Source organism: Penicillium citrinum (assembly GCF_028827155.1).
Source record: "Penicillium citrinum strain IBT 23319 chromosome Unknown utg000008l:1.0-2707905.0:1.0-2709502.0, whole genome shotgun sequence".
Lineage (NCBI taxonomy): Eukaryota > Fungi > Ascomycota > Eurotiomycetes > Eurotiales > Aspergillaceae > Penicillium > Penicillium citrinum.
In genome coordinates this window covers 834,449-859,990 of record NW_026622693.1, presented here as the reverse complement: position 1 = coordinate 859,990, position 25,542 = coordinate 834,449, and the positions used below count along the sequence as shown (strand labels likewise).

Below are 25,542 nucleotides of genomic sequence, written 5' to 3'. Positions count from 1 at the left end.
TTCGCATCATGATATGTACATGGATGTACTTCAACTGAAGGACGGATAACACAACATTGAACGTATTGTCTATTCACACTTCGATTCACTCCCATAATTTCGCAAATCTCTTCAAGTGGTTGTCTATTTGGATAACTAGGTGACTATTATAAAGTTGCCTGACGCCATCCGCGCTGCCATCTCGCGTTATCCGGTCAATTTCTGACGCGATCGAGTGGCTTTGACATCCGACGATTTCCAGAATTTCCCTGTTGTCATATTTGCCTGAAATCAACGATCCAATCAGAAATTTTTTTTTTTTTGTTTAGGGCTGGTTCCTATAATGGAAAGTCATCGGAGAAAGAGAGGAACTCCGACGGGCCTGACATGGACGGGTTGAGACAGGAAGGAGTCGGACTTTTTTTTTATAAACGCCGGCTAGAGGGTTCGGAATATTGTTGGTTTTTTGTATTACCATTCCCCTAATGAGGGTGAAGGTGTACAAATCTTTCTGGAGCTAAATGAGGGAGATGCACTTGCATTGGATCTGAGGAACCTTTCGATGTGGAAAAGTTTGCACACCAAACATTCCTCACACATTCAAATTCAGCTTCTCGACTGCCAACAGTAGATCTCCAACTTGGCCCATGCCTGCTTGATCGAACGTAGCGAATGCATCACCACGTCCATGATAGAGGCCTTCGGTCAGTTTTTCAGGAAGATCATTGAGGTCCTTGATTGACATGTAAGATAGCTCGAGAGAGATACGCGCCCAACCAGCAAACTCATCAGCATACTGCATAAAGCCACACTTCTTGTAAGAATCATCCACATCCTGTGATGGTCCAGGATCTGGGAGTCTGCACGAATTTGATTGCCAGGCAATCTCCCATCGGTCAAATGCATTCCTTAGTGGATTTTCATAGGACGGCACCATAGATAAAGAAGATTTCTGATGAAATACCAGACCGTGGTTTGCTAAGGATAGAGGTTAGCGAGATTCAAATGCTCCTCTGATCGCCTTAACAGCGGAGAATAGCTCACCGGTTGCAATCGTAAACAAATTCAATTTGCTGGCCCCATTCAAAAAGTCTGTCGCTTGGTTTGAACCATCAGCGCACAATCGACGAACGGTGTCCACCAGTGAAATGGGCCTGGAAGAGAGTCCTGGATTTGAGCGAACTGCAAGCAAAAATTTAGTATGAGAAGATGCTTGAAACCAGGATTCCGAGCATGTGAGATCAATTTGCATTTCCTGTAGCATCATTCGTGGTACTGAGTTGTGAAAAATCACAAAGCCGGAGTCGAGTAAGAAAACATAATTGAATGTTCTGTTAAGACAAGTCAAGAGTCGCGATCAGTCTTTTTGATCCTTTATTAAAGTAAATATATATGACGGGGTTAACCACGAACCGGATGATTTCCTCTGTTCGAATCCATTCTCGCCATTTGCATTCGTCAAAGTCCGAGTCAATCAATTGATTATTGTGCGTAGCTCTGGATAGCCCCATAGCTCTCGTTGCCTTCATGAATTAGGACTGTACAGGAAAAGTAGATATAATGAAGATGCTTGCGTACCGAGACAAACCTCGTAAATTGATCACGCTGAATGCGAACTTTTGATTCATCTTTGCCCTCCCATTTCTGCATGATGCAGATCAGATATGTTGCTTGTAATATGTTAATCTTGGCCGTGGTATGCTCATCGTCTTTTTGATTTGTAGGTTTTTCTGTTCTTGTAGTTGGTGTTGATAAAAAGATAGGTTGAGAGAAAACAATGGTTTCTGCAATATCAAGCAGCGAGATCGCTATCCGGTGATCTGCCTCGGACGATGATGTACAGGCTCCCATGAGAACCATATTTGCCAGTAGTAGAGGCGAACAACTTTCAGGTTTGAAAGTTGGTCTGTGTAGGATTGGGCAATGAGGATACCAGCGATCCCAGAAAATATCGAGTGAGTATAGAACATGTTCTGGCGAAAAGAAATTCTTCACACTAGCCATATTTATAGAGTCCTCTGTAATATGCCCACAGAAAGGAGCAAACATTTCCCAAATGTGTCCACATTGAATGCTCAAAGCATCAATCGCACGGTCTGTCCTTGAGGGGCTGTTCAAACGAGATAGCGGCCCTTTTCCACCATCTGGCCACAATAAAATCTCTTCCAAAAGATAATCCCAGGGGTTCGACGCTCCGTGATTCGCTTGAAGGGTGTCATCTGCGGAATCTGACGAGGCTGCTTCTGCTATATCCATCATGAATGATCGATTGCAGTTGTACCCTTGATTGATACCAGCAGCGTGGGTAAATTTCAAAAGGAAATCAAATTGTCGTCGACTAGAAAATCCAATTTGATGTTTCAATTGGCAATTCCCGAGGGCTACCTTTTGCTGGTGATTCGGAATTCGAGAGACATCCTCACTATCCAATACATCGGTTTCGATGGTGGGAGCATGCAATGCCCTCCGTTTCGTCCGAGTGTATGTACATTCGGACTCTCGGAGAGCACATTCGGCACATGGTCTGCCTTGGTTACAGGCGCGTTTGCGGTCCGAACAGCGATCACATGCCTGCTTTCTCTTGCCCGATAGATTGCGCTGAGGCATTAGATCACCAGATGTCAACCGAGCTGTGCAGGATTTCCAGTGGCGGCGAAGGGTATCACTGTGGGACTCACGTCAGTCAAATCCCTGCCAAATGTGGATAGGGGTCAACTCGTGTAGACTTGCCTGCGTTTGAATTCAGAGTCACAGAATCCACAGTTATACGGCTTATTGTCGACGTCTGTCAACAAATCAGTCCGTGTTAAGTGAGTTCCGATGGCTACTAGTTGAGATTTATAGTGACCCCTACGCCGTTGTGTGCGGATACAGGTAACATACGTATAGATGCATGTCTCTTGAGATGTTGAGACTTTCCGAAAGCTTGAGAACAAACAGGACAGCGGAATGGCACGGATTCTAACTCCTGTCCAGTCGTCGTACTCAGCCCCTCCATCATTTGTGATGGAGCAGTATCAAGCTTATATCCAGATCATTGGGGAGCAGAGAGAACTTAGCGGGGAAGTTCGAGATAACATTGGGTTATTCTCTACAGTACATAGTCGATCATTGCGGGGATTACTCATCCCCCGCGAAAAGTATTACAGTATGGCACCGAATTATATACAAGTGTAACCTTTGCAAATGGCCGGCCTCTATTCTTTCACCGATACTCTGCATTGAAACAATCCCTCCATCTCCCCGATCCCAGAGCTGCGCACTCGGATTTGACCAGTGCTAGATATCGATACAGGCTCGAATTCGAACTGACTGACTAAAGTGGTGAGAGTCTTCAGGATATTTGTCATAGCCAGATTTCGCCCAATGCACATACGGTGCCCAATACTGAATGGAATGAGGAAATGACTCCGGCTGGCTTCATCTTTGCCAAGCCACCTGTCAGGTCGAAAGACTGCATGATCTTCACCCCAGATCTCTGGGTTATGATGGAGGGCGTAATTTGAGATACATACATTGGTCTGTTATGTATAGCTGTCAGTATTGATAGGCGAGAACCTCTCGCTGAGATGATATGCAGTTTCGACTTACACCGTATGGGACTTCAAATTCTCCAATTATCGCTCCACCGAGAGTTCCGACACGCCGCCATAGGGGCATAGTAAATACTGGGTTGATCCGAAAGTTCTCCTTGACGCATGCCATAGTGTAGGGTAAAGAAACTTCCAGTCGCTTGATGGAATATGCAATATCCTTGTCTTTCAACGGATCCAGATTACTGGAGATCTCAGCTACAACCTTGGCACAAATTTCAGGGTTGTGGAAGATATGCCATAGAAGAAGTGTCAGTGTACCGGCTGTGGAATGAGATCCTGCAACGCTGATTCTAGTTAGTATACGATTTCTTTCAGTTATAGGAAGTACTCACAGCATAGCGAAGGCCTCTGAGTTGATCTCTTGCTCAGTTAAACTTGCGCCGGTTTCAACATCTTTGGCAGTGACGAGACTCTGTAGCAGATCTCGACGGTTCGAGGCACAGTTAATCTTATTTCTGACACATTCAGAACACTTTTTTTTGAGATTAGTCCTACTCTTCACAAGTCTTCGCATCCATGGAATGGGTGACCAGCGGACGAGTTTTTTGGACAATGCCTGAAGGGGCATTTCACCAATCACACATGACAACAGGAGGTGGTCATTGATCGCATGTATTTCTTCCGCGTCTCCCTTTGTCTGTGCATTAAATGGTCGGCTGAATGCAACCTCACCCAGTATGTCGAGCACAAAACATGAAATGGTAGACTTAAGATCAAACACCTCCCCCGTGCTTGCAAAGGCTCGTATTTTGTCTAGTAGAATTTGAATTTGGCCATTAATAAGTGGCTCAAAGTTCTCAATCGATGCCTGGGAAAATCCATGTGCTAGCTGTCTTCGACGCATGGAATGAACCTATCACCTATAAGCAAGTCGATATTTAACACGAGCGTCTGCGGAAACACGCACATCTTCGTCAGTGCCTCCAAATAGATTCGGATTGAATGCGGTGAAAGCGTCGTAGAACTCTGTCTTCCCCATCTTTCTTCCACCTCTGTATATTGTGGAAATGGCTTCGCCGTCCCAAAAATGAAGATGATTAGGACCAATTCTGACCACCGGACCATATTGTTGGTGCAACTCGACCAGTTTTTCATGGAGCACGAGCTTATAAACGTAATATGCCTTCCAAATATTCGTCAAAGAAGCCACTGCTGGACCGGGGTATTGCGCAAGCGGATGGAGGAATCTCATGTAAAAACCATATCCTATAACCAAGACACAGACCACTACATAAGCTACCCCGACGGGTCCTAACAGGTCTTCAATCGCGAGAGCGGAGGTTACAAGCATATCTGTTCTGGAAACCGTATTGATGAAAGATCAAAAAGGAATGAAAAGTGTTGTTCCAGAGGGAATTGCACCTACTAAATATTATATGTCTCTACTATACTCGACACCCGTCGACGGTAGCACGGCTTTCACCCACAGGTTCTAACCTTAAAACAAAATTCGGGTCTCTAGCATAATGCGGCATTGACCCACCCGGCATGCCAGGCCCGCGGGATACCCCACACCCAAAATACACCAGTGGAGTATACAGTAGCGAAAAATAGATACAGTAACATTGATATGTTTGAAATGGAGCGGCGCGCCACATTCGAGGATGAACTCGAGTTAATGCATTTCTCGTTTCATGAACTTTTATGCATCAATTAGAGAACTCAATCTCGTAATAGGCGAATCTTGCCAAAGGTGTAATCAGCCCTTCCCGTCGGCATTTCCATACATCGGGTCGATCTCTGCCGCGGGATTTACCCACACGCTTGACTCGGCGCACAGATCATTTTTACTAAAAGGCATAGTAAGTCTTGCTCGTCCTTCGAGAAAACGCAAACCTTGATCATTTAAGATACTGAGATTTGTTCCTCGTGTCTGTTTTATCATGACCGCAATCATGAGGCTATCTGAACTTACCACTCATACCTTCAAGGTTGCCGACGGATTGGCTCTCACAATTGACGTCTCAAAGCCGCGAAATGCCGCCATAAACGAAATTGTTGTAATCCATTTCCATGGCGGATTCCTGGTTTGACCTCCAAATAATTTCCCCCTATGGCTTTTTCATGGCAGAGTCACTGACAATCTTGAATTTCAACCTTAGGTCATCGGAGAGAAGACGACTTTTCCGCCTTATTGGTTGATCAATGCATGCCATGCCCGTGGGTGGACATATGCAACGGCATCATATCGTTTGATGCCCGAAGCATCTGGTCTCGAAGTTCTTTCTGATGCCGTCGATGCAGTTAAGTGGGTTTACCAGCATATAAGTGACCGCATCATCATCGCTGGATCCAGTGCAGGCGGGTATCTTGCATTGGCCACCGCAGCACACCCTGAATCTCCAAATCCCATTGCGGTCCTCTCCGTATATGGAATGCTCGATCCCACATGCAAGAGATACATAGAGGCGGGTACACCTCTTCGAACACCGATTCCGAATCTACCGGCAACGTTAATTGAAGTTGACGTCGCCGCGAGAAATGGAAAAGTGATTGACGGCTACACTTTTCCGGCAAACCCCTCAGTCGATCAACGCTTCAAATGGATTGGTGCTTTGCATGAAGATGCTAGGTATCCTGATCAACTTACACGAATTCCAGCTCTAGCCAGCCAAATTGCCACCCAGGGAATCAACGCGATTCCTGAACAACATCGAGTCCTATTTCCAGTCTCTTTTGAGTTGAAGTCGGATTTCCCTCCGACAGTTCTGTTGCATGGGACTGATGATGTGCTGGTTGAATATGAACAGAGTACTGCGGTGGCTGGAAAAATGAAATCTCTTGGAATTGATGTCCATTTGGAACTTGTTGAGGGTCAAGGGCACGGGTTTGATACAAATGACATCGATATTGAGGCCAAAGATAGAGAATATGATGACAATGTCGTGAAAGACAGTCTTCGGCGTGTCACTGCGTTTCTGGACAGAGCTGTTGCCAATATGGTTCTTTGAACCTGTTCGCAATGGATTACTTAGGAGATTTTACATTCACACTTATTCACGCTATACCTGTCGAGCCCCAAATAGGATGCCGCCAATGGAGGCTTTGTATGAAAAGTGTAGAGCTATATGACACTAGTAAACAGTGAGATTACTAGCATCTTAGGAATTCCGATATACTACCTGGTTAAGCTTTAATAAATGGATATTATCATGGAAGATCGTTGCCAATTCAATCTGGAACCGTATTTGGACCTTCGTCGCCCACCACCTTCTCTTAGCATTCTCCTGGATCACGGTGTACATCATTTGCTGTAGTAAGAATTGAAATACTGGTGATTGTACATATACTCTGATCAATATACAGATACATGTACCGTCTTGATGCATTCAGCATGCGAATATAGGAAAGTTCGGAGAATATCAGGTTTCAAAAGCCCGCATGACAGCCATGCCTGCAATTGAAAATTGTGCAACATTATTGTGTCCTATAACCGAATTAGTTCGGTGATTCATGGCCTCTTGGGGATACTGTATTGACATACCACCATATAGTACACGCTCCCATCTCACCCTCTTGAGCACCTCTTTGCCCTTCTCCCCAGTGATTTTGTTCTCCCAGACTTTAACTTCTCTGCTCCTACCATCTTCGATTTCCTCGTGGACCAGAGCTCCCGGGGCATCTTTGACTTCCTCGCCGGTAGCAGCAATCCACACACGCCGGCCTTCATACCACGGGATTTCGAAATCGTTCAGAGCGTGCACAATAGTGAGGTCAAGGTCCTTGCTGGTATATTGGAAGCTGGATGCATCAGGATTGACAGATTGGATACCGGTGAGACGCGCAACTCTTGCTGCCGTATCCCAGTAGTCCACGGTATGGCCGATGATCCATTTCTTGAAACGAGGGTAGCCGATCAAAGGAGATAAGAGGGGAGGGGTGAGTCCCTTGATACTGTATGACTGAATAAGGCTGGGAAGGTTACTGAATGACGCCAGCAATAAGACACCAGCGAAAGGCTCGGCGTTTTTGATTGCAGGCTGAGTAGCTGTTTCGTCCGGAGATCCAAAGGCAAACCTTTCGGCCACGGCTGCTGTGACTGCTGTGCCGAGGCTCTGACCAGCAATGACAATTTGAGAGGGACGGATATTATAGGGACCGGCTGTTAGGAAGTTCAGAAGCGTTACACCATCGGTAATAACTCCTTCTTCAGTCGGACTCCCTGTAGAGATTCCAAATCCACGGTAGTCAAGTGCAAAGACATGAACGGGGTTCGATGGAGTGGAGAGTGCCAACATTGAGCTATATATTTGAGGCCGCGAAGCAGACCCCAGATGGGCTGCATTCCCATGGACTGCCAAGTTGATCAATGTCAGCGTATTTGAACAATTCAAGTGATTGGTAGCTGAAAACATACAGAAGACCACGACTCGGGCATTCGGGTCATTAGCCAGGAGTTTAAAGGCAGAAGTCTGCGTATAGTCCGCAGCAGGGCCAGATGGCGGGTCCTTAGAAAGCTCTTCTTCATGTTCATAGCAAAGATGCAGAGGCATCAAATGCCAACCATATAGAGTCTCATTGTCAGGGGTCCCCAGATTAAAAGGCTGGACCTGAGTATCTGCGAAAGAGTCAATAAATTCTCCGACCTCTGCCATTCAGATAACGTACTCAAAAACCCGAAGCTCTCAACTTGATTGACATCTTGCCATAGAGTTGGATTAATCTTGTTGGCGTACAAAAAGCTGTAAAGATGTAAGTTCGTGAACAATCTGGTTGAATAATGTTACATCAATACAATCGTTGGACTTGGGGAAATGTCAATGAGCAAACGAAAAGCACATATATCAGACCACTAGCCGCCAGGGACCAATAGGCCTTCTTAAATATTGGTTTCAATTCTACCATCTCGGTTCTGTGATTCCTGGAACGATTTCCCCTTCCGAGTCGGGGATTGTTACAAGTGGAAGTTGAAGTCGACCGCGGAGGACTCAGCGATAAGCCCCAACTTTATCGCGTCACGCTTTTTCCCCCTTCAACCTCCCCTCCGCAACTTGCGCGATTTCATCTCTTCCCAACATCCCATCCAGCCATTTGTTTCTTTTCTTTCTTTTTGTCAACCGGGTTCTTTTTGGATGGGTTTGTTCCAATGGCTGAGAAGCGCAAGCTCCCCCCCGCGCGCAGGGCGAGAGCCCGCGGCCAAGCGACGAGTCTCCGAGGCTGTGACAGCAACACCCCAGTCGCAGAAAAAGAAGAAGAAGGAAAAGGCACCTACACCTCGCGCTCCAACTCCACCTCCTGAGCCTGTTGAAGCGCCCTTGCCGTCCAAATTGAAAGATGGAGATGGCATACCGGTGACGCGCGTGCATCAATCCGCGACTTTGTCAGAGAACGAGTATCAGTCCATCGCAGAAAGGTTCGAAACCAGGATACAATCCCAATTTAATGTATAATCCTAACATGAGGTGACCTCTTGTAGTGCCGTCCTACTCGCCTCCTTGGAACGCTCGAAGAAGAAATGGCTCAGTGAAGGGATCTTAGTCCGCTACTACACGAAACCGAAGAAGACGAAACGCGAACAAATCGAGAAGAACAACCCCCCCAAAGGAATCTATGACGAGGATTGGACCTTGTGATATCACTATTGGGCCCCATTTATTCGATGCTATGATATATACTGTGAAGGATCCTAATGCGCCGCCACAAATTCAATATGCCCCTCCGCAACGGCCAATGGTGCATTATGGTCACCCAAACTCATTCCAACAATACCAACCATATCCGAATCAGCAGAAACGCCCTCCGCATCCATCGACTCCAACTGGTCGGCCTGCGCAGGGATATCCGGGGAGTCACCCGCCGAACCAGCAACGTGGCCCACAGGTACCTCCGAATCAACAGGGACAACGACCTGCACCAGTGCAAAATGGTCAACCGGGACAGCCCGCGAAGCCTAGTCCAGACCCCGTCATTCAGATGCTTGCCACCCGGGCAGCTGCGGACCCAGAGCTGAAGGCTTTGATGCGAGTGGTTGCTTCTAGCCAAGCTTCGCAAGAACAGCTTCGTGCGTTCCAAGCTCACATCGACGAGCTTAATGCGATCATCAAGGCAAGAGAGCAACAGGAACAAAAACAACAAAATGCCACTGGTATACCGGGACGACCGCAACCCGCAACTCCCGCATCGCAAAGCAAGCCTACTCCTACTCCTGCACCAGCACAAAGCCCCAATCCCAATTCCCAGCAGAAGCCGGTCCCAGAATCCAACAAAGCGCCCCAGGCACAACCACAAAATCTACCGTCGGTTACCCCGACGCAGACTCCATCCAAAGAGCCTCATCAACAGGCATCCCCGGCACCAAATGTATCAACACCAACGACGACCACGGCCCTCAAGCCTGCAGAGGCGCCGCAAGCCGGCTCTCAAACTGAGAAGTCCGCCCAGGAACAAACTCAACCGGCCAATAATGAGATACAGAGCTCAAACGCAACGCCTGTAGTAAAACAAGAGCCGGGTGCAGCAGGGTCAAGCAACTCCCAGGCCAACACTGCAAACTCAACACAATCACAACCTGCGGCATCCACACCCTCTTCGACTCAAACTCCACTTCCCAGCTCTACTCCAATTGGAATGCCTCAGCAACAACAAACTCCTTCAGCTCGCCCTCCTCAACCTCTTACAAACTATCAGCAACCGTCACGACCAGGGCCACCTTACCCACCCTACCAGCAGCCATCCTATGGCCCAGGAGGTACACAGGCCCCTCTTCAATCACGGCCACCTCAATATGGCTCTCCGACGCCCTACTATCGTCCACATGGTCCGCCTCCGCCGCCCGCGCGTGTAGGATATAAATCTGTCGTCTTTGAGTTCACATCGCCTCTGACTCCCTACGGTAGCAGTACATCAGGTCATGCGGGATCAGGGGATCGGTATTTATTACCGGAACATACAATACTAGAGTGGATTCCTAATGAATGCGCCATTCTGGCTTCTTTCTTGATTGTTAGAAAGGTCGATCCCAACGCCCCTTTCCCCATTGAAACCACCCCAGACAATGCCACAGCTCGTGGGAAAAACAAGGGGGGGCTCCAAGTCCAAGAAGAAGAAGGTTGAAAAGGACAAAGAGGCACCTCCTAACACGCCAGCCCAAGGCCAACCCGCCGCTACAGACACGCCTCCAAAGCAAGGACCATCTGAAAAGTCAGATCCAAAAGCCAACGATGTCTCAACGGACACTCCTGCCACGCCTGCTACCCCGAACGAGTCCGCTGCAAAGGAAGTCAATCTGAAAGAATATTGGCAGCCTGTGACCTTCCGTATTCACGCTCAGAGCCCTAAAATCCTGGAACCTTTGACTCGCGTCGTCAAACCAGCAGATGAGGTTCGAAAATACATGAACGAAATCATGGACCGGGCTGAGCGAGCTCCAGATGGATTTCCTGCCTTGCGTTTGCCGCGCGAGGAGGCGCTTGAAGGGTTTGAATCAGAAGGCACTCCTGCCTTGGGGGCGAATAGCACTGCTCGCAATCGATCTTCGCGCGCAACTCCTGCTAAGCCCGTGGAGGAAGAGTCTGAAGTCGAGACTACTGCCCCTGTGGAAGAGGAGGAAGAACTTTTGGAGATATATGGTGCACCCAGTGGTCTGCCACCTCTACGCGTTTGAGTTGGGGAAAGTATGAGTTGGTTGTCGCTTGGTCAGGCCAATTGTATTATTATCTAATGTAAAATTCTATATGATGAAAATCAGCATCGACCTTCTTGAATGCTACTGTGCTACTACTATCGACTACGGCATGTCCAATGCGTATAACGAGACGTCTTCGAAAAGACTAGTTGTAACATGAAATTCAAAAAATTGTCACCAATAACAATCCAAAAAGGTAGCAATTTGCCAGAAAGCTGCAGTGTAGACGTTTTCCAAAACTCATCCCTAATGATCATACTGTCCATGGTCAGAAATGATTCCCGCCGTCTCCAATAACCACCTAGCACTCTCCTTCGCCGAATCCCCACCCGTCCCAGCTTTAATATTAATATTCCTCCTACGCTCCGCCTCTCTAGCCTCGAATTCCCACTTTGCACGCTGCATCTGGACAGCACTAGCACCGCCTTCATCCGAACCCTGTTCTGGACCAGGAACAACACCCCATATCTCCAAAGAGTAGATATCTATCTTGACTTTTGTAGAAGAGTCATTAGGTAATGTATTGCAGGGTGGTAAGAAAACACCCTCGTGGCCGACAGGTTCGGTGGAGAATTCTGCACTCTCGAGATTCACGTCTATGGTGAGACTTCCTGCACCGTGAGGTTTGGGATTGACGTGTGTTGTGCGTGAGGATGGGGGGGATTTGACAGCCGATTGCTAGACCTGATATTGTAGAGAACCAAGCTTGTGGGGTGTTGGATTGTTTTTCTATGGATGGGGAGGGGTTTCCTGGGAGGAGTTTGTGTTGTGGGGATATTTGGAAGAGACATGGGAGTGTTGTTGGAGATTGTGATGAGGGGTGGGATGAGGGTGATTTCCAAGGTTGGGGGAGATATGCACCCAGTGTTATGAGTTCTTGGTCTGAATTTGAGTCTGGGGTCTCTGGCATTCCTTGGAGTAGGAGGAGAGATGGTGATTGCCAGGTCATGACGTTGTGAGAGAAGGATGTTAGTGAAGAGCCATGTGCGGCTGTTGAGAATACGGGATGCAGACGGATTCCGGAGCGGAAGAGATTGATAGACGATGATGCTGTTGGTAAGAAGAACGATAGATGGGATATAAGAGTTGAGTTGAGAATGGAGGACTCGAAACTTCCTGGTAGGATGATTGATGTTGGTGGAGGGATCTCTTCGGGTTTCTCAAGGGTCTCTTGCTCGAGGGTTGTATCCAAGTGTCGTTTTTGCGAAAGATTCAAGTTTCTGCTAAAAAGCATATGTTCGAATAATGGTGTGAGGGGGTCGAAAAGATACGGCAAAGAAGAAGATATCGTGCTAGCAAATGCTTTGTATGAAATGCCGCCATCAATATCCTGAGGAGAAAATGCCGAAATGATCCAATCTGCCTCCTTTCGAATCTCCTCTATTTTCTCGTTGCTGAGATCAGAGGTATAAGTCCTAACAGACTCAAGAGACTTCAAAGGCGCAATGACAAGTAACAACATAAGAAGTCGACGGAATGTATCAAGCGAGATACTAGTCTCATAGACAGTCCGATCCACTCGATGATCATGTTTAAATACCTCAATCGCATCCAATGATTCCAGCGCAGCAAGTGCAAGATCATCATCTTCGTCTTCTTCGTAGTCGTCGTTTGCGGGCTCATCAATTGAAAAGCCAGGCGCATGGGAGTTGGCATGTTGAGTACCAACCCCGTCATCTTCCGCCGACACTTCACCTTTTCCAGCATCAGATTCCACAATCTCTTTTCTACCAACATCCGCCAAACTTCCAAAGAGCAATTTAATCCGATCTTTCCGTCCTCGTCGCAGGGCTTTCCCATAGCGCTCCGTCAACAGAACTACCACCTTTACAATGGCCTCAAAGGTCAATACACTTGGTGCCATCGTATTTTGAAATGGAAATGCTCCCAAATACGAAACCATGCGAAAGATGACCGGGCCTGCATCTAAGGGGTTCTCATGAGCGGCCGCAAAGCTCCCATCTGGGATGCCGAGAAAATCGGAGAGTGTCTTCTCATTCCAATAGCGAAGACCTCCCTGCTCTGCAGCTCGGGAGTAAAAGTTATCCTTGAAGTGAGTGAGTTCTAGTGGAGTGAAGCATTTTGTTGCAAATCGCTCCGCTAGAGCGTAGCTTAGTTCCTCTATACAGAAGTTAGATAGATGGCCCTTGATATACACCAATCAATAAGAAAAAGAGCAGGGGGGGTGGATTAATGCTGGCGTTGAACGTGTATATACGTGTCCAATAACTACTATTGGACTGGTATACTTATGGATAGCTTCATGTCATGCTTTGTACTCACCTGGAGACGCTCCACTATACTCGCTCGACTGGCCCGCACCCATTGTTGCAAGTATCAATGAGGGGATGTTTTGACAGTTTCGTTTCGTCCAATAGCTTCGAATGTAACTTTATCAAAATATCAGATACCACGTTCAAGATTCAAAGTAGATCGGAGACATAAAACAACCAAAGAAGGCTACTTCAACAAGTCACAAAGACAAAGTGGAGAGTCGACGACGTTTCAGAAGACGTCAGCCTATCCACGCCTGATTACTAAGGTGTCTACCATATCTGCGGGATGGACACTTCGTGGATTTCTATGGAACGCATCAAGGGGATTAATGGAATACATATACTTGGTTCTTGTTTGATATGTTCTTTTTTTTTGTTCTTATTTATTTACTTGATCCTTTCCACTTCCACAAGATGACTCTTCCGGGGTATCAGCGCCCACCGCGAAATGAGAATGTACTACAATACTTCACTGCAGACCTACAACATAACGACACCAACTCCACCCATTTGGTTCTCATCAGGAAGATTCTTCTCGTTGATCCCGCCAGCAATGGGGGCACAACGGTAGTTGTACAAGTAGAAGTGGAGCTGGCCATCACCAGCACCGAACTTGAGTTGCTCGAGGAAGAGAGGGTTATCTTGCAGGGTAAGAGCATTGAAGACATCAAATTTGGCCTAAAACAAGAAAGGTTAGAAGACTGATTTGGAAAACATTTTATGTAATATATGACGGTGTAGCTTACCTGCTTGGCACAGATAAGGGCATCATTCATCAAGACAAGCAGTCGTTCCTTCAGAGCCTTCTTGTCGCCAGTGAAAGCAGTTTCAGTGGCGTAATAGTACAGGTACGCAGCACGAACAGCCTCGTGTTTAGGGTGATCGATGACCGTCGATTCAAGATTATAGAAAGAAACAAAATCGGTGATCTTGTGAGTTTGCGGGTCCTCCACAACATAAGACCACACAACTTGCTCCTTGCCAGGCTGCTCCTTGTAAACTAACCAGTGCTCAATCTCTTCGCGATCGAAAGCCTGGTTCATGTCATAGCGGAGCAAGTAGCGCTCCAGCAAGTCAAAGACAGCGTCGATATCCTTAACTTCCATAGGTCGCAGGCCGGGTGTAGAAGTTTGCGCAGGGAGTTGGTTCTTCGCGACTTGTCGGGCCTTGGTCGAGCCATGAGGGAGAGGAGAGAATCCAACTTCATACAGCTTCAACCAGTCCAGGGAACGATGGTAGTAACGGCATGAGCTGACTGGTGTAGGCAAGATGACACCACCGGTGTAAATAGCTTGGAAAATGCCATTGAGGTAGCAACGACGAGTGATTTCCTTAATCAGAACAGGGGCCAAGCGTTTGGAGCGCAACTTCTTGTGGATACACAGGAAGTTGATTTCGGTCACCTTGATGCGCTCACCGCGGACACGAATATGCGTGGGAACACCACAGATCGAAGCGACCAGCTTGCGAGATTTAGAAGCACGGACACCAACGTGCCATTCTTTCTTCCATCCGGGGGACATGAGGGCCCTATGTCAAGTTGCGAAATTGTACTAGTTAGCCAGAGTCCAGCGAGAGGTGCAGAGGGTTAACACACCAGTGCAGAAAGGACTGCGAATAGGCGAAACGGAACATGGCGTTATCATCTTCCACATAATGGTTGTTAAGTAATTCGTACAACTCCTGTAGCTCGGTAGGATTGGTCAAGTCCAGAGTACACCACTCGAATCCTTCGATAAGCGCATCGGGGGTCTTGGAGACTTCATCGGGGTTGATCATTTTGATAGGACCCTGTGTAATGGGCTTCTTTTGAGCATTATCTCCAAAGCTAGGCACGGGTTGTGTCTGCCAGAACTTATACGAAGCCATATCCTTCTGGTTCTTTCCGCCCACTGAGAGTCCGGTCAACAATTGACTGATATCCATTTTGGTCAGGGCTTCTGCAGCCTTTGCGGGATCCATCGATGCGAGCTCAGCCTTCAGCGCGGGGTTCATTTCGAGGGCCGACTCGACGGCCTTGCGGGGGACCTTTTTCGATCCATCGGAGGAGCCTGCGTCATTTGGTATCAGTTGACTGCGGGGGAGATGGACGAGGTGATGGTAGAGGAGTAGAAGTGGAGAGACTTACCCTCATCAGGGCGCTGAGGGCCCTTTCCCTTGTCATTGCTCTTGTTATGGGAGTCCGACATTACCAAAGGTAGTTGATCGCGGAAAAGTGGTGGATGAGTGGGAAGGAAGAGGGAGGATTTCGTGTGAGCCCCACGTATCAACGCGGATCGGCGGGGAATTCTGCTGACCTCCGAGGTTGACAATAGCGCATTACCGGGAGTTTACAGCAGTGATGAATGATGAGATAGTATTGTGAGAAGTACAAAGTAGTCTATGGCTTCTAAGTCATTCACAATATTTCCAGCAATTTGAGAGCTCCTAGATATAGTTACGAAGGACGGTTAGAGTGCCTGACACGGCTGCTCTACACTGGTACAGAAGGATGGTCATCAGTACAGAATATTATGATACTACTCGTTATTGGTAGTTAGATCATTGAGGAATGGCAATAATAGAATCTCGAATTGTTGAAATCCACCAAACACCTCTATGGTTACCGCCTCCATATATGAATTGAATCAAATGGCAAGTGTTGATACATGAACCGAATGGGTATGAAGCTCCAGGCCCGTTAAATCCTCCGTTGTATATCATCGACTCATTATGCCTTCTCAACATATGGTTTGGTCTCAATCACGTCGAGAAAGCCTCCGACCAGATGCAAGCTACCAGTGACAAAGGTCATGACTGGTGCCTCGTCGTTTTGAAGGACCTTACGTTCTTCGGCGGCTACGTTGCGCGCGAAGTCAACAGCCTCTTCGATCGTTCCAAAAACTTGTGTTTGGGCATGGGGGGTCGATAGAGTTCCAGGCCTCTGCGAGAGACTTTTGCACACTTAGGCGTTCAATGTCATCGGCATTGGTGTTCATACTGACCAAGTCGGGTCGGTAGCCGGCTTGTTTATAGGTAATGTTGGTACAGAATAGAGTGTGTGTGAAGGGGACTTCGGCGCCCAGAGCAGCGGCCAGTGTCTCATGAAGCGCGCGTGCTAGGGCGGTGCTGTCGCGGGTTTGCTGATTGAAGATCAAGATTCGGGGCTTCTTTGTCGCAACGTCGGTGGAAGACGAGTCTTCTTGGATTCGAGAAGCAAACCACTGACCAGCCAGTCGAATGCTTTCTAGTGTATGTCCACCGTCAATGTACCATGCCACATTCTTCTCGAATCGAGTCTCGCAGCGGCCACCCAGGCGCGTCTTTTCGAGGCCAGTGATGAACTTCGCTGGTAAGGGCTCTGACATGACATTTTCAGATATGTCAGCAGCTCCAGTCTTCCTTAATACCTCTGCTGCGGTTGCCACTGCTAGAGAGGCATTCGTATACTGGAAGTTACCGGCTAATCCAAGTTTGACTTGGCTCGTACCCGAACGTAAGTCACGGTGCTCCGCGACTATATCCAGCTGGGTGGACTTTTCCTCAGCGCGTTTGAGCAGCACATCTTCCGCGCTTGGTAGTTGAGGAGCAGTAAATCCCTTTACGCCAGACTTGATGATACCACCCTTATGCCACGCAATCTGTTCAATAGTAGTTCCCAGCATCGCAGTATGATCGATTCCGAGACTTGTAATGGCGGTAGCCATTGGCTTCTCGATAACATTAGTGCAATCATATTGTCCTCCGATTCCACATTCAATAACCGAGGCATCAACACCTTCACTCAAGTACGTATGGAATGCCATCAAAGTAAGGTAGCGAAAATATTGGGGCTTTGTCCCCGGTGAGGTAGGATCCTGTCCTGCTACCCTGGCAGATTCCTCTAGACGATCCCATACCTCAAAGAAATATCGAGCAAATTGCTCTTCGGAGAGCGGGGTATTGTTGATCTGGATACGCTCACGGGCAAATCGGAGATGCGGGGAAGTATAAAGTCCAATTTTGTGAAGACCGGGCGACTTCTGCTCGGAGTCGGGCTTGGTATACTGGGAGAGGATAGTGGAAATGAAGGCAGATGTTGAACCCTTGCCCTTGGTTCCGGCGACGTGGACAGCATTCAATTGATTGAGGTCCGAAGGCTGAGTGGTGGGGAGGGGTTCAACGTCAGTCGACGATTCCGAACTAACGGCTCACAACCCTAAGAGTTGAAATAACGAACCTTGTACCCAATGCGCCGTAACCATTCAACCGTCTCTGGCAACGAGCGTTCGTTCATCTCTTGTCGAGATGTAGACCTCCGAAGTTCCTCAACAATCGCATAATTCGTCTGCAGGGAATTGAGCGCCGCAATGGCAGACTAAACCAAATCAGAGGTCAGACAATACCAATCAAAAGTTCAGGTAAGCCGAATATCTCATCCTCGATACTTTGCTGGCGAAGCTAGTTCAGAAGTCGAATACCTACCTCATATGAACGAGTCATGACGGACGAGTGAGTCGAGACTCGCCGCCGCGAATTGGACCAGCGAAGAGATGTCCAGATCCTTCTCATGGACAATGAGACGCCCGTGCCTGCAATTTCAACTGAGCAGGCGGGGATAACAACAAAAACCCCGGCAGCTCGACGATGGAAGGTTATCTTTGGTTCGTGCCGAGTAGCTCCCCTCGGGAAACCGTTCGGTCTGCGGGAATATCACGTGCTCTTATCAGCGTGGGGAAACTCTTAGAGGCTTGGCACAAACTATGGATGTTGGAGATAGTCATAAAAGAAATACAATAGAGGGAATATGGTGGTAGCATAGCAATAATATCCAGAAACAACGTTTATTGAAAGAGTAAATACGCCACCCCCGGCGTGGTCTACCACGAGAAGTAAAAATGTATCATGCAGCGATAGGTAGCACGGTAATGCCAAGAAGGAAACAAAAGGAAAGTGGCTCGAGTAAGCGTGTGGGAAAACAGTGGTAGTTATAACATACAGCCATGAAGTGTAGGTGTGTAAAGTAGGAGGAATGAAAAGAAAAGATGAAGAAAAGAAGGGGGGTGAAGCGCGACAAGAAGTGAAATTTATTCGACCCTGGTCTTTCCCTCCTCAAGGAATACCAGACGTGCATTGCTAACACCTCGCTGGTGTCTCTTAGATGGAAGCCATTGGCCGATAATAGGGTCATTGCGAGCTTTAATCATCGCATCTTGGTATCCCTCGGCGCCGGCGACAGGCGTGTTCAGCTTGGGCCAGTTCACATAAAGCATACCATGTTCGTACATGAAGCGGAAGGAATAGGCAGTGACGATGAACCAGAACACCATGAAGATACGGAGAGGCCAGGCCGATGAATCAGGCGATTTTGTCGTGAACAGAGCAAGTAATGATAGGAACAAACTCGCCGCGAAGACGTAAGGAACAGCTTGGATCACAAGCGGCCGTCGGTCCAAGAACATCTGAATGCTAGATGGCAGCGTATCGTATGGAAGGTAGGTGCCCAAGAAGACATCAAAACCGTCTTGTCGGGGACCGTCCATAAAGTTGTTTCGGACATATCGGGTGATTGAATTGTTCAAGTCCTGGAGAGCACCGGCGCGTGTGCGTTTGCCCGTACGAGTGAAGTCAGTCTTCAGGGCGCCAGTGCCAGAATAGGATTTGGACACGACGTCTGCATTGTCTGCCCAGATGTTACGGAATAGATCCTCGAATTCGCGATCATCATTTGCCGTTTCACCGTGGCGAAGAACACCAGCGTCAACAAGCTGGTGAGTGACAGCCCACCGGCCCAGCATGCTTTGAACCACGTTAGTCCGATCAAGACAATCCATACAGTTAGTTCGAACGACACTGGATTGAGCCGAGCGGATATCTAACTGGCCACCAGGCGATCCCGGATGCTCGACACCGCGGAAGTAACCGCCTTGAGTCAACCCATCCTGCAGCCGGCCCATCAACAGTTCAGCTCGGTGCCACTTCAGACCCTTGGTCTCATTGTGAAAGTCAAAGTACACATAGTGCAAACGGTCCATCTCTTTTCGCTTCGACCCTGGTTCCAAAACGTGCATCTTTTCGGATGTCCTTTCATCAGCTTCGGTAATTTCGTTGGAAGAGGAAATCAGGAGTCGGACCAGCTGTTCATAGGCATTTTTGACGCGTTCCTCCCGCCCCTTCTGGTTGACCAAATTGACCATATAGTTTTCTCCGTAAAGGCGAATTTGCTCGTCAAAGTGCTTGCGGGCGGCTTCAACGGCAGTATCGACACCACGCACTTGAAGCTTCGGGGTATAGCGGAGGTTGTTCACCTCGGCCCAGAACACAGGTACACTGCCACGAGTTTGAACAAATGAGTAAACCTGGAGATCCTTGGTCTTCTCACTGGCCATCGATTGGCCACCAGCAAAGCCAGAGAGACCTCCTGTGGTATCATTCAAAATAACGACCTGCTCGGTTTCGTTATAGTTGGAGACATTGCCTTGCTCGTCGATTCCACGAGAAAAGTATCTCGTTCCGCCGCGGTGTCTAGATCGTCGAGTGATGAGAGCAAATGTGAAAGAGGTCGACTTGACACGGGCAGGTGTTATGCGCATCATCCCAAACATTACCGGGAGGATGTATGGGTCTGCCCCGGGTTGAGGCCCATAGCGAATTCCACTGGTTTCTTGTTTTCCCAAACTAAAGTCGATCAGATCGGACTGGATGAAACGATTCCAGAAAAAGCGGTCATCGGCACGCTTCCACATGGGAATATTGGCAGGTCCTTGTGATTGTCGCTGGAAGCTGTTGGTAAGGTCGAGGGAGTAGGAAAAGTACATAGGGCCGGTACGAAGCAATTCTTTGACCAGCGCAAGATAGGTGTCTTCATCTCGATCGTGGAGCGGGCGTTCACGCATTGGAAGGAATTCGGTGGCAGCAACCTTGTACACCATGTGACCGCGCAATCGGCCCATGGGCTGTGCTTTGGTGATCACAACGATGTATTTGTCTATTATCGTCAGCAAGTTTCCTGTACAGGATAGAAGGACGCCTTATTTCGTCGCATAATGTCGCAACGTACCTAGCTTCAGCTTCAGAATACCCAATATTCCAGCAATACTTGAAATGCGCTTTGCGCCCGAAAGAGGGCCATCATTCAAACGCAGGTCACCCGTCGGCCGGTCCACCACGAGAGTCGGAGCCTGGGGGGATGAGGGTGAAGTGAAGGCATAGTGGGAAGGCGAGGCATGCAAATTGATATCCCTAAAAGGGATTAATTGGGGAGCCATAATGGGCAACCCACTGTTAAATTGAAAGAAATGAAGTTAAAGGAGGGAGAGTGGGGAGGGGATGGAGAGAAAGGAAGCGCAACCATGGCATAATTCAGGAACACATGATCGACCGCGGCCGTACACACGGCAGGAGGGCGTGCAGTCGGTACCTGAGGGTACTTGTAAACCAATGGCGAACGCCGAGATATAGAAGTACCAGTAAGTACTATCTGCATGTTCTACGAGAGACAGAATAGTGCTAGTATAGAGTAAAAGGGGATTGTTTTGACTATAAAAACTACAGCACACGCATTTCTAGATAATCAATTATACCCTGCTTCTGAGAAAATTCAATATCTATCTATCATTATAACTACTCTCCATCTCATTGCTGGTAAACATGATTAAATCAATGCATGGTTACTGCCTGCGGTAGGCGGTGATACCAGCGGGGGCTTCCACTGCGTCAGGCGCCGCCTGACCTTCTGAACTCCCTCCATCTCCAACCTCAGGTCCGCTCTTCCGAAGAATCTCTCTTTCGATCAATCTCGGCTGCTACGACGTCCTATTTATTTACCTCGAAATTCCTTTCGCATTCCCCTTACTCCCAGTCGCCTCCCCGATCCGGCCATGGCCTCCCGACAACCAGCAGGAGCCCGCCCCGGGGCGAAATTCGCTCAGTTCAAGCTCGTCTTGCTCGGTAGGTGATTTCTCGAGAAGGATGTTTCGGAGTTCTGTGGATGACAAAAGCTAATCGGTCTACGTCTTTGCAGGAGAATCCGCCGTGGGAAAGGTTCGAGATCCAGCTTGCTTTATCCTTTATCAAGAACTAACCTAACCGCTTTCTAGAGTTCCTTGGTGTTGAGATTCGTTAAGGTGAGTGCTCATTGATTCTATACGGGAATGCGCTTATGCATCGAGGTCCATGCGAGAAAATTATGTACCAGGCGATCTGACCGTTGTTGGTTTTCAGGATCAATTTGACGACTACCGCGAGTCCACGATCGGCGCCGCCTTCCTGACACAGACCATCTCCCTCGATGAGAGCACTACAGTCAAATTCGAAATCTGGGATACTGCAGGTCAGGAGAGATATAAGTCGTTGGCTCCGATGTACTATCGGAATGCCAACTGTGCCGTCGTTGTCTATGACATCACTCAGGCTGTATGTTCGGCCTCCGCGCATCTATTCCCCTTGATGCAACTAACTAACATATTTGAACACTCATAGTCGTCGCTGGATAAAGCCAAGTCTTGGGTGAAGGAGCTTCAACGACAAGCAAATGAGAACATTGTAATTGCTCTGGCAGGCAACAAGCTTGATCTTGTTACTGAAAGCCCCGATAAGCGAGCAATTCCCACCGCCGATGCTGAGGCCTACGCCCGTGAGGCCGGTCTTCTTTTCTTTGAAACCTCCGCGAAGTCTTCAACAAATGTACGAGAGTTGTTCACAGCTATCGCCAAGAAGCTGCCTCTCGACCAGGCTGGCCCCCGGAATTTGAGGACTGCCCCACGACCCGGTGTCGACCTCCGACCTGAGGCCCCGGGCACTCAGGGTGCCGGCGCCTGCAATTGCTAAATAAATCATCTCGCGTTCACTGAATATCTCCACCGGCGGTCAATACTTCCATCCCTCCACTCGATCGTCCGGCTCGAAGATGGCTAGCGTGACTGTAAAGTCGCGATGGTCATTACCACACCCCTTTCTTTTTTTTTTAACTACCACACTTTGACACAAGAGTACGCTACTGGGTCGTCTCGGTTTTCTTTTCGTTTGTTGGTTCTTTGCTTTCTCTTCTGACGGTTACGCCGAGCTTGTCGTCAATCCGAGAATCCGAAATAACTCGACCAACGCATCTGGAACTTGGCTTTAGACATGCTGTAGCAGGATTTACCTGCCTTCTTCTCTGCTTTCCTTGTACCTCTTTTCTTTTTTCCTACCCGGCGTCAGCATCTGCTTTCCACCTGATTCTGTTGGACTATATTGTCCACGTATTACCCTCTGTCCTCTTTTGCCAGACTTATTTCCAGTATGCTATGCTCAGATAATACATTTTTTTCAGACTGTATCTATATGAAGTTCAAGTTCTATTGTAGGACTCTCATTTTATGAAATGATCAAGTTAATATTGTGCTTATGCAGGTCCATGCCAATGTCAGTCTGCACATAGTTCAAACACTGAAAAGTATCTAAAAGTACTAGGTAGTACTTTTCAATGTTTTCGAACAGGTGTTTGAATCCCAAACTATACATTATATTTCTCTCCAAAGTGCCCACTTTGTGGCATTTGAATGGACCTATGGATGACATCACCAAATTAAAAACTACGCTTCCGAATATCTTCAAAGAAATAAAAACCAGATTTCCCAAAAATATAAACTGCTTCAGTTCAAGCCCATCAATTTACCAATTTCAATACTAGACATGTCTTCTAAGGCTTCCTCTAGTAAAGAATTGGCGGACTGCGCGGGATTGCTGGACCGAACTGAGCTGACCGCCTGCAGGATCATCGGGGCGGATCGCGACCGAACCTCCAACTTCCCCGTTTCTCTACACATCTTGCCAAACACTTCCCTCCGGCGATTGTGCGGCTCGTCATGCTGCGCTCATCAATTGCTCCGGGCCGGCAGCTTCTGTCGGGCCCTGCTCGCCAACGGATTCCCTCGCAATGGCTATCCAAGGCCGGTGCGAGCACCCGATTCTCGGGTCAGGTACGAAGAGTCGGCCATGGCTACACGTAGTTGCTCTATATCACAAGTGTCCCTAGCTAATATCATTTTCCTTCCTAGCGATTCTTCGCCGACTCGAAACCTCCCACTACTGGTGGCCCAACCCCTGCTACCCCTTCTTCTGAATCCGCCATTCCTTCCGAGTCCATCCCCAAGCCCACCGACCAAGGTACCGCCAGCCTCTTCGTCATAGAATTCGTTCCGGACATAGGCTAATCTAATCTTTCATCTTAGAACCCAGGGCTGTCCCTGCTTCACCTGAGGCTGCGCCTCCCAAGCGCGGTCGATTCGGTCGATTCCTGCTTTACCTGATCTTGACCTCCGGTATCGCTTATGGTGGTAGCATCTTCTTGGCCCTCAAGTCCGACAACTTCCACGACTTTTTCACAGAGTACGTGCCTTACGGTGAAGAGTGCGTTCTTTACTTTGAGGAGCGTGACTTTTACCGACGATTCCCCAATGCTTCCCGACACTCCAACCGCATCCAAGGTGTTCCCCGCGACGAGGGCAAGTCGGTCACAATTCCCGGCAAGAGCGGTCTGTCTTGGAATGTTACTAAGGAGGAGTCTGGAAGTGACGTCTCCAAGAGCGGCCCTCACATGAGTTCCCAGGCTCATGATGCCCATATCAAGTCTGAGTCGGCCAAGCCCGAGGAGAAGACCGCCGCTGTTGTCAAGGCTAAGGAAGATAAGGCCTCCAAGGGCCCCAAGAAGGAGGAGCAGAAGCCCGTCTCTCTTGATGAGCCCCGACAGCCCGCTGTTGCCTCCAGCACCATCGAGTTGCTGCAGACTAAGGATGGTGACGACGGTGTCGTGCAAGAGCTAGTCAAGACCTTTAACGACATTGTCACCGTGATCAGCGCCGACGAGAACGCGAACAAGTACTCAGCTCCCGTCGCCAAGGCTAAGGAGGAGCTTCTCAAGATCGGCGAGAAGATCAGCTCTATCCGCAGTGAGGCTGCCAAGGCTGCCCAAGAGGAGATCAACAAGGCTCACAGCACTTTCGATGAGTCCGCCCGGGAGCTGATCCGCCGTTTCGAGCAGATGCGTGAGTCTGAGGTTGCTCAGTTCCGCGAGGAGTTCGAGGCCGAGCGTGAGAAGTTGGCAGGTGCCTACCAGGAGAAGATCAAAACTGAGTTGCAGCGCGCACAAGATCTTGCCGAGCAGCGTCTGAAGAACGAGCTCGTCGAGCAGGCTATTGAGCTGAACCGTAAATACGTCCACGAGGTCCAAGGTCTGGTTGAGCGTGAACGTGAGGGCCGTCTCAGCAAGCTGAACGAGTTGGCCGAAAGCATCACCGAACTGGAGAACCTGACCACTGGTTGGAGCAACGTTATTGATACTAACCTGAAGACCCAGCAGCTTCAGGTTGCCGTAGATGCCGTCCGCTCCACTCTTGAACGTGCCGAGAAGCCCCGCCCCTTCGTTCGCGAGCTGGTTGCCGTCAAGGAGCTGGCTGCCGAGGACCCTGTTGTCGAAGCTGCCATTGCCTCTATCAACCCCACCGCTTACCAGCGTGGTATCCCATCCACTACCATGATCATTGAGCGTTTCCGCCGTGTTGCGAGCGAGGTCCGCAAGGCCAGCCTTCTGCCTGAGGACGCTGGTATTGCCAGCCACGCTGCTAGCATGGTCCTGAGCAAGGTCATGTTCAAGAAGGAGGGCCTTCCCGAGGGTGACGATGTTGAGAGCATTCTCATCCGCACCGAGCACCTTCTTGAGGAGGGTAACGTTGATGCTGCTGCCCGTGAGATGAACGGTCTCCAGGGCTGGGCTAAGATTCTGAGCAAGGATTGGTTGGGTGATGTGCGACGAGTTCTTGAGGTCAAGCAGGCTCTCGAGGTAAGTTGATAGAAATGTCATCCTTGTATGGAACCGTGTTATACTCGCAAATGCTAACTTATATTCTAGGTCATTGAGACCCAGGCCCGGCTCCAGTGCTTGCGTGTGGAGTAAGCGCATATTTTGAGCGATGCTGATTTCAATTTGTCCTGTATATCCTCGTCGCGTCTACAGGAATGTACCTTTAGTTGTATTTTCTGCTTTAGACCCAAATGCTAGAATCTTTCCTTTGTTCAATGGGCGATTATTGGAGATATCAAACGGAATTATCCCTCCATTCGGTAGTTC

General features: G+C 48.6%; 13 protein-coding genes across 13 annotated transcripts; 5 read left to right on the top strand and 8 right to left on the bottom strand.

Moving 5' to 3' along the window:
• Positions 1 to 571: 571 nt before the first annotated feature.
• On the bottom strand, positions 572 to 916 carry N7469_008763 (uncharacterized protein; the record flags this gene model as incomplete). The annotated part of the gene is made up of 1 exon (XM_056647681.1): positions 572 to 916. The coding sequence occupies one exon, from the start codon at positions 914 to 916 to the stop codon at positions 572 to 574; it is 345 nt and encodes a 114-aa protein (XP_056497446.1).
• Positions 917 to 1,461: 545 nt separating this feature from the next.
• Positions 1,462 to 2,977, bottom strand: N7469_008762 (Zn(II)2Cys6 transcription factor; the record flags this gene model as incomplete). Its single annotated transcript, XM_056647680.1, has 3 exons — positions 1,462 to 2,644; positions 2,749 to 2,806; positions 2,863 to 2,977. The coding sequence occupies 3 exons, from the start codon at positions 2,975 to 2,977 to the stop codon at positions 1,462 to 1,464; spliced, it is 1,356 nt and encodes a 451-aa protein (XP_056497445.1).
• A 199-nt stretch (positions 2,978 to 3,176) lies between these two features.
• N7469_008761 (Cytochrome P450 E-class group I) lies at positions 3,177 to 4,554 on the bottom strand (the record flags this gene model as incomplete). The annotated part of the gene is made up of 4 exons (XM_056647679.1): positions 3,177 to 3,500; positions 3,571 to 3,859; positions 3,908 to 4,428; positions 4,483 to 4,554. The coding sequence occupies 4 exons, from the start codon at positions 4,552 to 4,554 to the stop codon at positions 3,177 to 3,179; spliced, it is 1,206 nt and encodes a 401-aa protein (XP_056497444.1).
• A 916-nt stretch (positions 4,555 to 5,470) lies between these two features.
• Positions 5,471 to 6,526, top strand: N7469_008760 (alpha/beta hydrolase; the record flags this gene model as incomplete). Its single annotated transcript, XM_056647678.1, has 2 exons — positions 5,471 to 5,602; positions 5,678 to 6,526. 2 exons carry the CDS (start codon positions 5,471 to 5,473, stop codon positions 6,524 to 6,526), a joined length of 981 nt encoding a protein of 326 aa, XP_056497443.1.
• A 411-nt stretch (positions 6,527 to 6,937) lies between these two features.
• On the bottom strand, positions 6,938 to 8,519 carry N7469_008759 (alpha/beta hydrolase; the record flags this gene model as incomplete). Its single annotated transcript, XM_056647677.1, has 5 exons — positions 6,938 to 7,002; positions 7,060 to 7,869; positions 7,933 to 8,133; positions 8,184 to 8,257; positions 8,311 to 8,519. Coding segments are annotated over 5 exons (1,359 nt in total), but the record flags the coding sequence as incomplete, so codon positions are not given.
• A 128-nt stretch (positions 8,520 to 8,647) lies between these two features.
• Positions 8,648 to 9,148, top strand: N7469_008758 (uncharacterized protein; the record flags this gene model as incomplete). Its single annotated transcript, XM_056647676.1, has 2 exons — positions 8,648 to 8,928; positions 8,992 to 9,148. 2 exons carry the CDS (start codon positions 8,648 to 8,650, stop codon positions 9,146 to 9,148), a joined length of 438 nt encoding a protein of 145 aa, XP_056497441.1.
• Positions 9,149 to 9,179: 31 nt separating this feature from the next.
• On the top strand, positions 9,180 to 11,178 carry N7469_008757 (uncharacterized protein; the record flags this gene model as incomplete). The annotated part of the gene is made up of 2 exons (XM_056647675.1): positions 9,180 to 10,444; positions 10,527 to 11,178. The coding sequence occupies 2 exons, from the start codon at positions 9,180 to 9,182 to the stop codon at positions 11,176 to 11,178; spliced, it is 1,917 nt and encodes a 638-aa protein (XP_056497440.1).
• Positions 11,179 to 11,445: 267 nt separating this feature from the next.
• Positions 11,446 to 13,525, bottom strand: N7469_008756 (TLD domain-containing protein; the record flags this gene model as incomplete). Its single annotated transcript, XM_056647674.1, has 3 exons — positions 11,446 to 11,810; positions 11,884 to 13,320; positions 13,483 to 13,525. 3 exons carry the CDS (start codon positions 13,523 to 13,525, stop codon positions 11,446 to 11,448), a joined length of 1,845 nt encoding a protein of 614 aa, XP_056497439.1.
• Positions 13,526 to 13,955: 430 nt separating this feature from the next.
• On the bottom strand, positions 13,956 to 15,664 carry N7469_008755 (glycylpeptide N-tetradecanoyltransferase swoF; the record flags this gene model as incomplete). The annotated part of the gene is made up of 4 exons (XM_056647673.1): positions 13,956 to 14,153; positions 14,222 to 15,005; positions 15,073 to 15,526; positions 15,604 to 15,664. 4 exons carry the CDS (start codon positions 15,662 to 15,664, stop codon positions 13,956 to 13,958), a joined length of 1,497 nt encoding a protein of 498 aa, XP_056497438.1.
• A 521-nt stretch (positions 15,665 to 16,185) lies between these two features.
• On the bottom strand, positions 16,186 to 17,936 carry N7469_008754 (tetrahydrofolate synthase; the record flags this gene model as incomplete). Its single annotated transcript, XM_056647672.1, has 4 exons — positions 16,186 to 16,398; positions 16,460 to 17,593; positions 17,674 to 17,811; positions 17,919 to 17,936. The coding sequence occupies 4 exons, from the start codon at positions 17,934 to 17,936 to the stop codon at positions 16,186 to 16,188; spliced, it is 1,503 nt and encodes a 500-aa protein (XP_056497437.1).
• Positions 17,937 to 18,520: 584 nt separating this feature from the next.
• On the bottom strand, positions 18,521 to 20,701 carry N7469_008753 (putative phosphoinositide phosphatase (Sac1); the record flags this gene model as incomplete). The annotated part of the gene is made up of 2 exons (XM_056647671.1): positions 18,521 to 20,421; positions 20,494 to 20,701. The coding sequence occupies 2 exons, from the start codon at positions 20,699 to 20,701 to the stop codon at positions 18,521 to 18,523; spliced, it is 2,109 nt and encodes a 702-aa protein (XP_056497436.1).
• A 612-nt stretch (positions 20,702 to 21,313) lies between these two features.
• Positions 21,314 to 22,262, top strand: N7469_008752 (Rab family GTPase; the record flags this gene model as incomplete). Its single annotated transcript, XM_056647670.1, has 5 exons — positions 21,314 to 21,383; positions 21,457 to 21,476; positions 21,533 to 21,559; positions 21,657 to 21,848; positions 21,915 to 22,262. The coding sequence occupies 5 exons, from the start codon at positions 21,314 to 21,316 to the stop codon at positions 22,260 to 22,262; spliced, it is 657 nt and encodes a 218-aa protein (XP_056497435.1).
• Positions 22,263 to 23,281: 1,019 nt separating this feature from the next.
• On the top strand, positions 23,282 to 25,368 carry N7469_008751 (MICOS complex subunit MIC60; the record flags this gene model as incomplete). Its single annotated transcript, XM_056647669.1, has 4 exons — positions 23,282 to 23,395; positions 23,474 to 23,582; positions 23,648 to 25,254; positions 25,324 to 25,368. 4 exons carry the CDS (start codon positions 23,282 to 23,284, stop codon positions 25,366 to 25,368), a joined length of 1,875 nt encoding a protein of 624 aa, XP_056497434.1.
• Between the last annotated feature and the right edge of the window lie 174 nt (positions 25,369 to 25,542).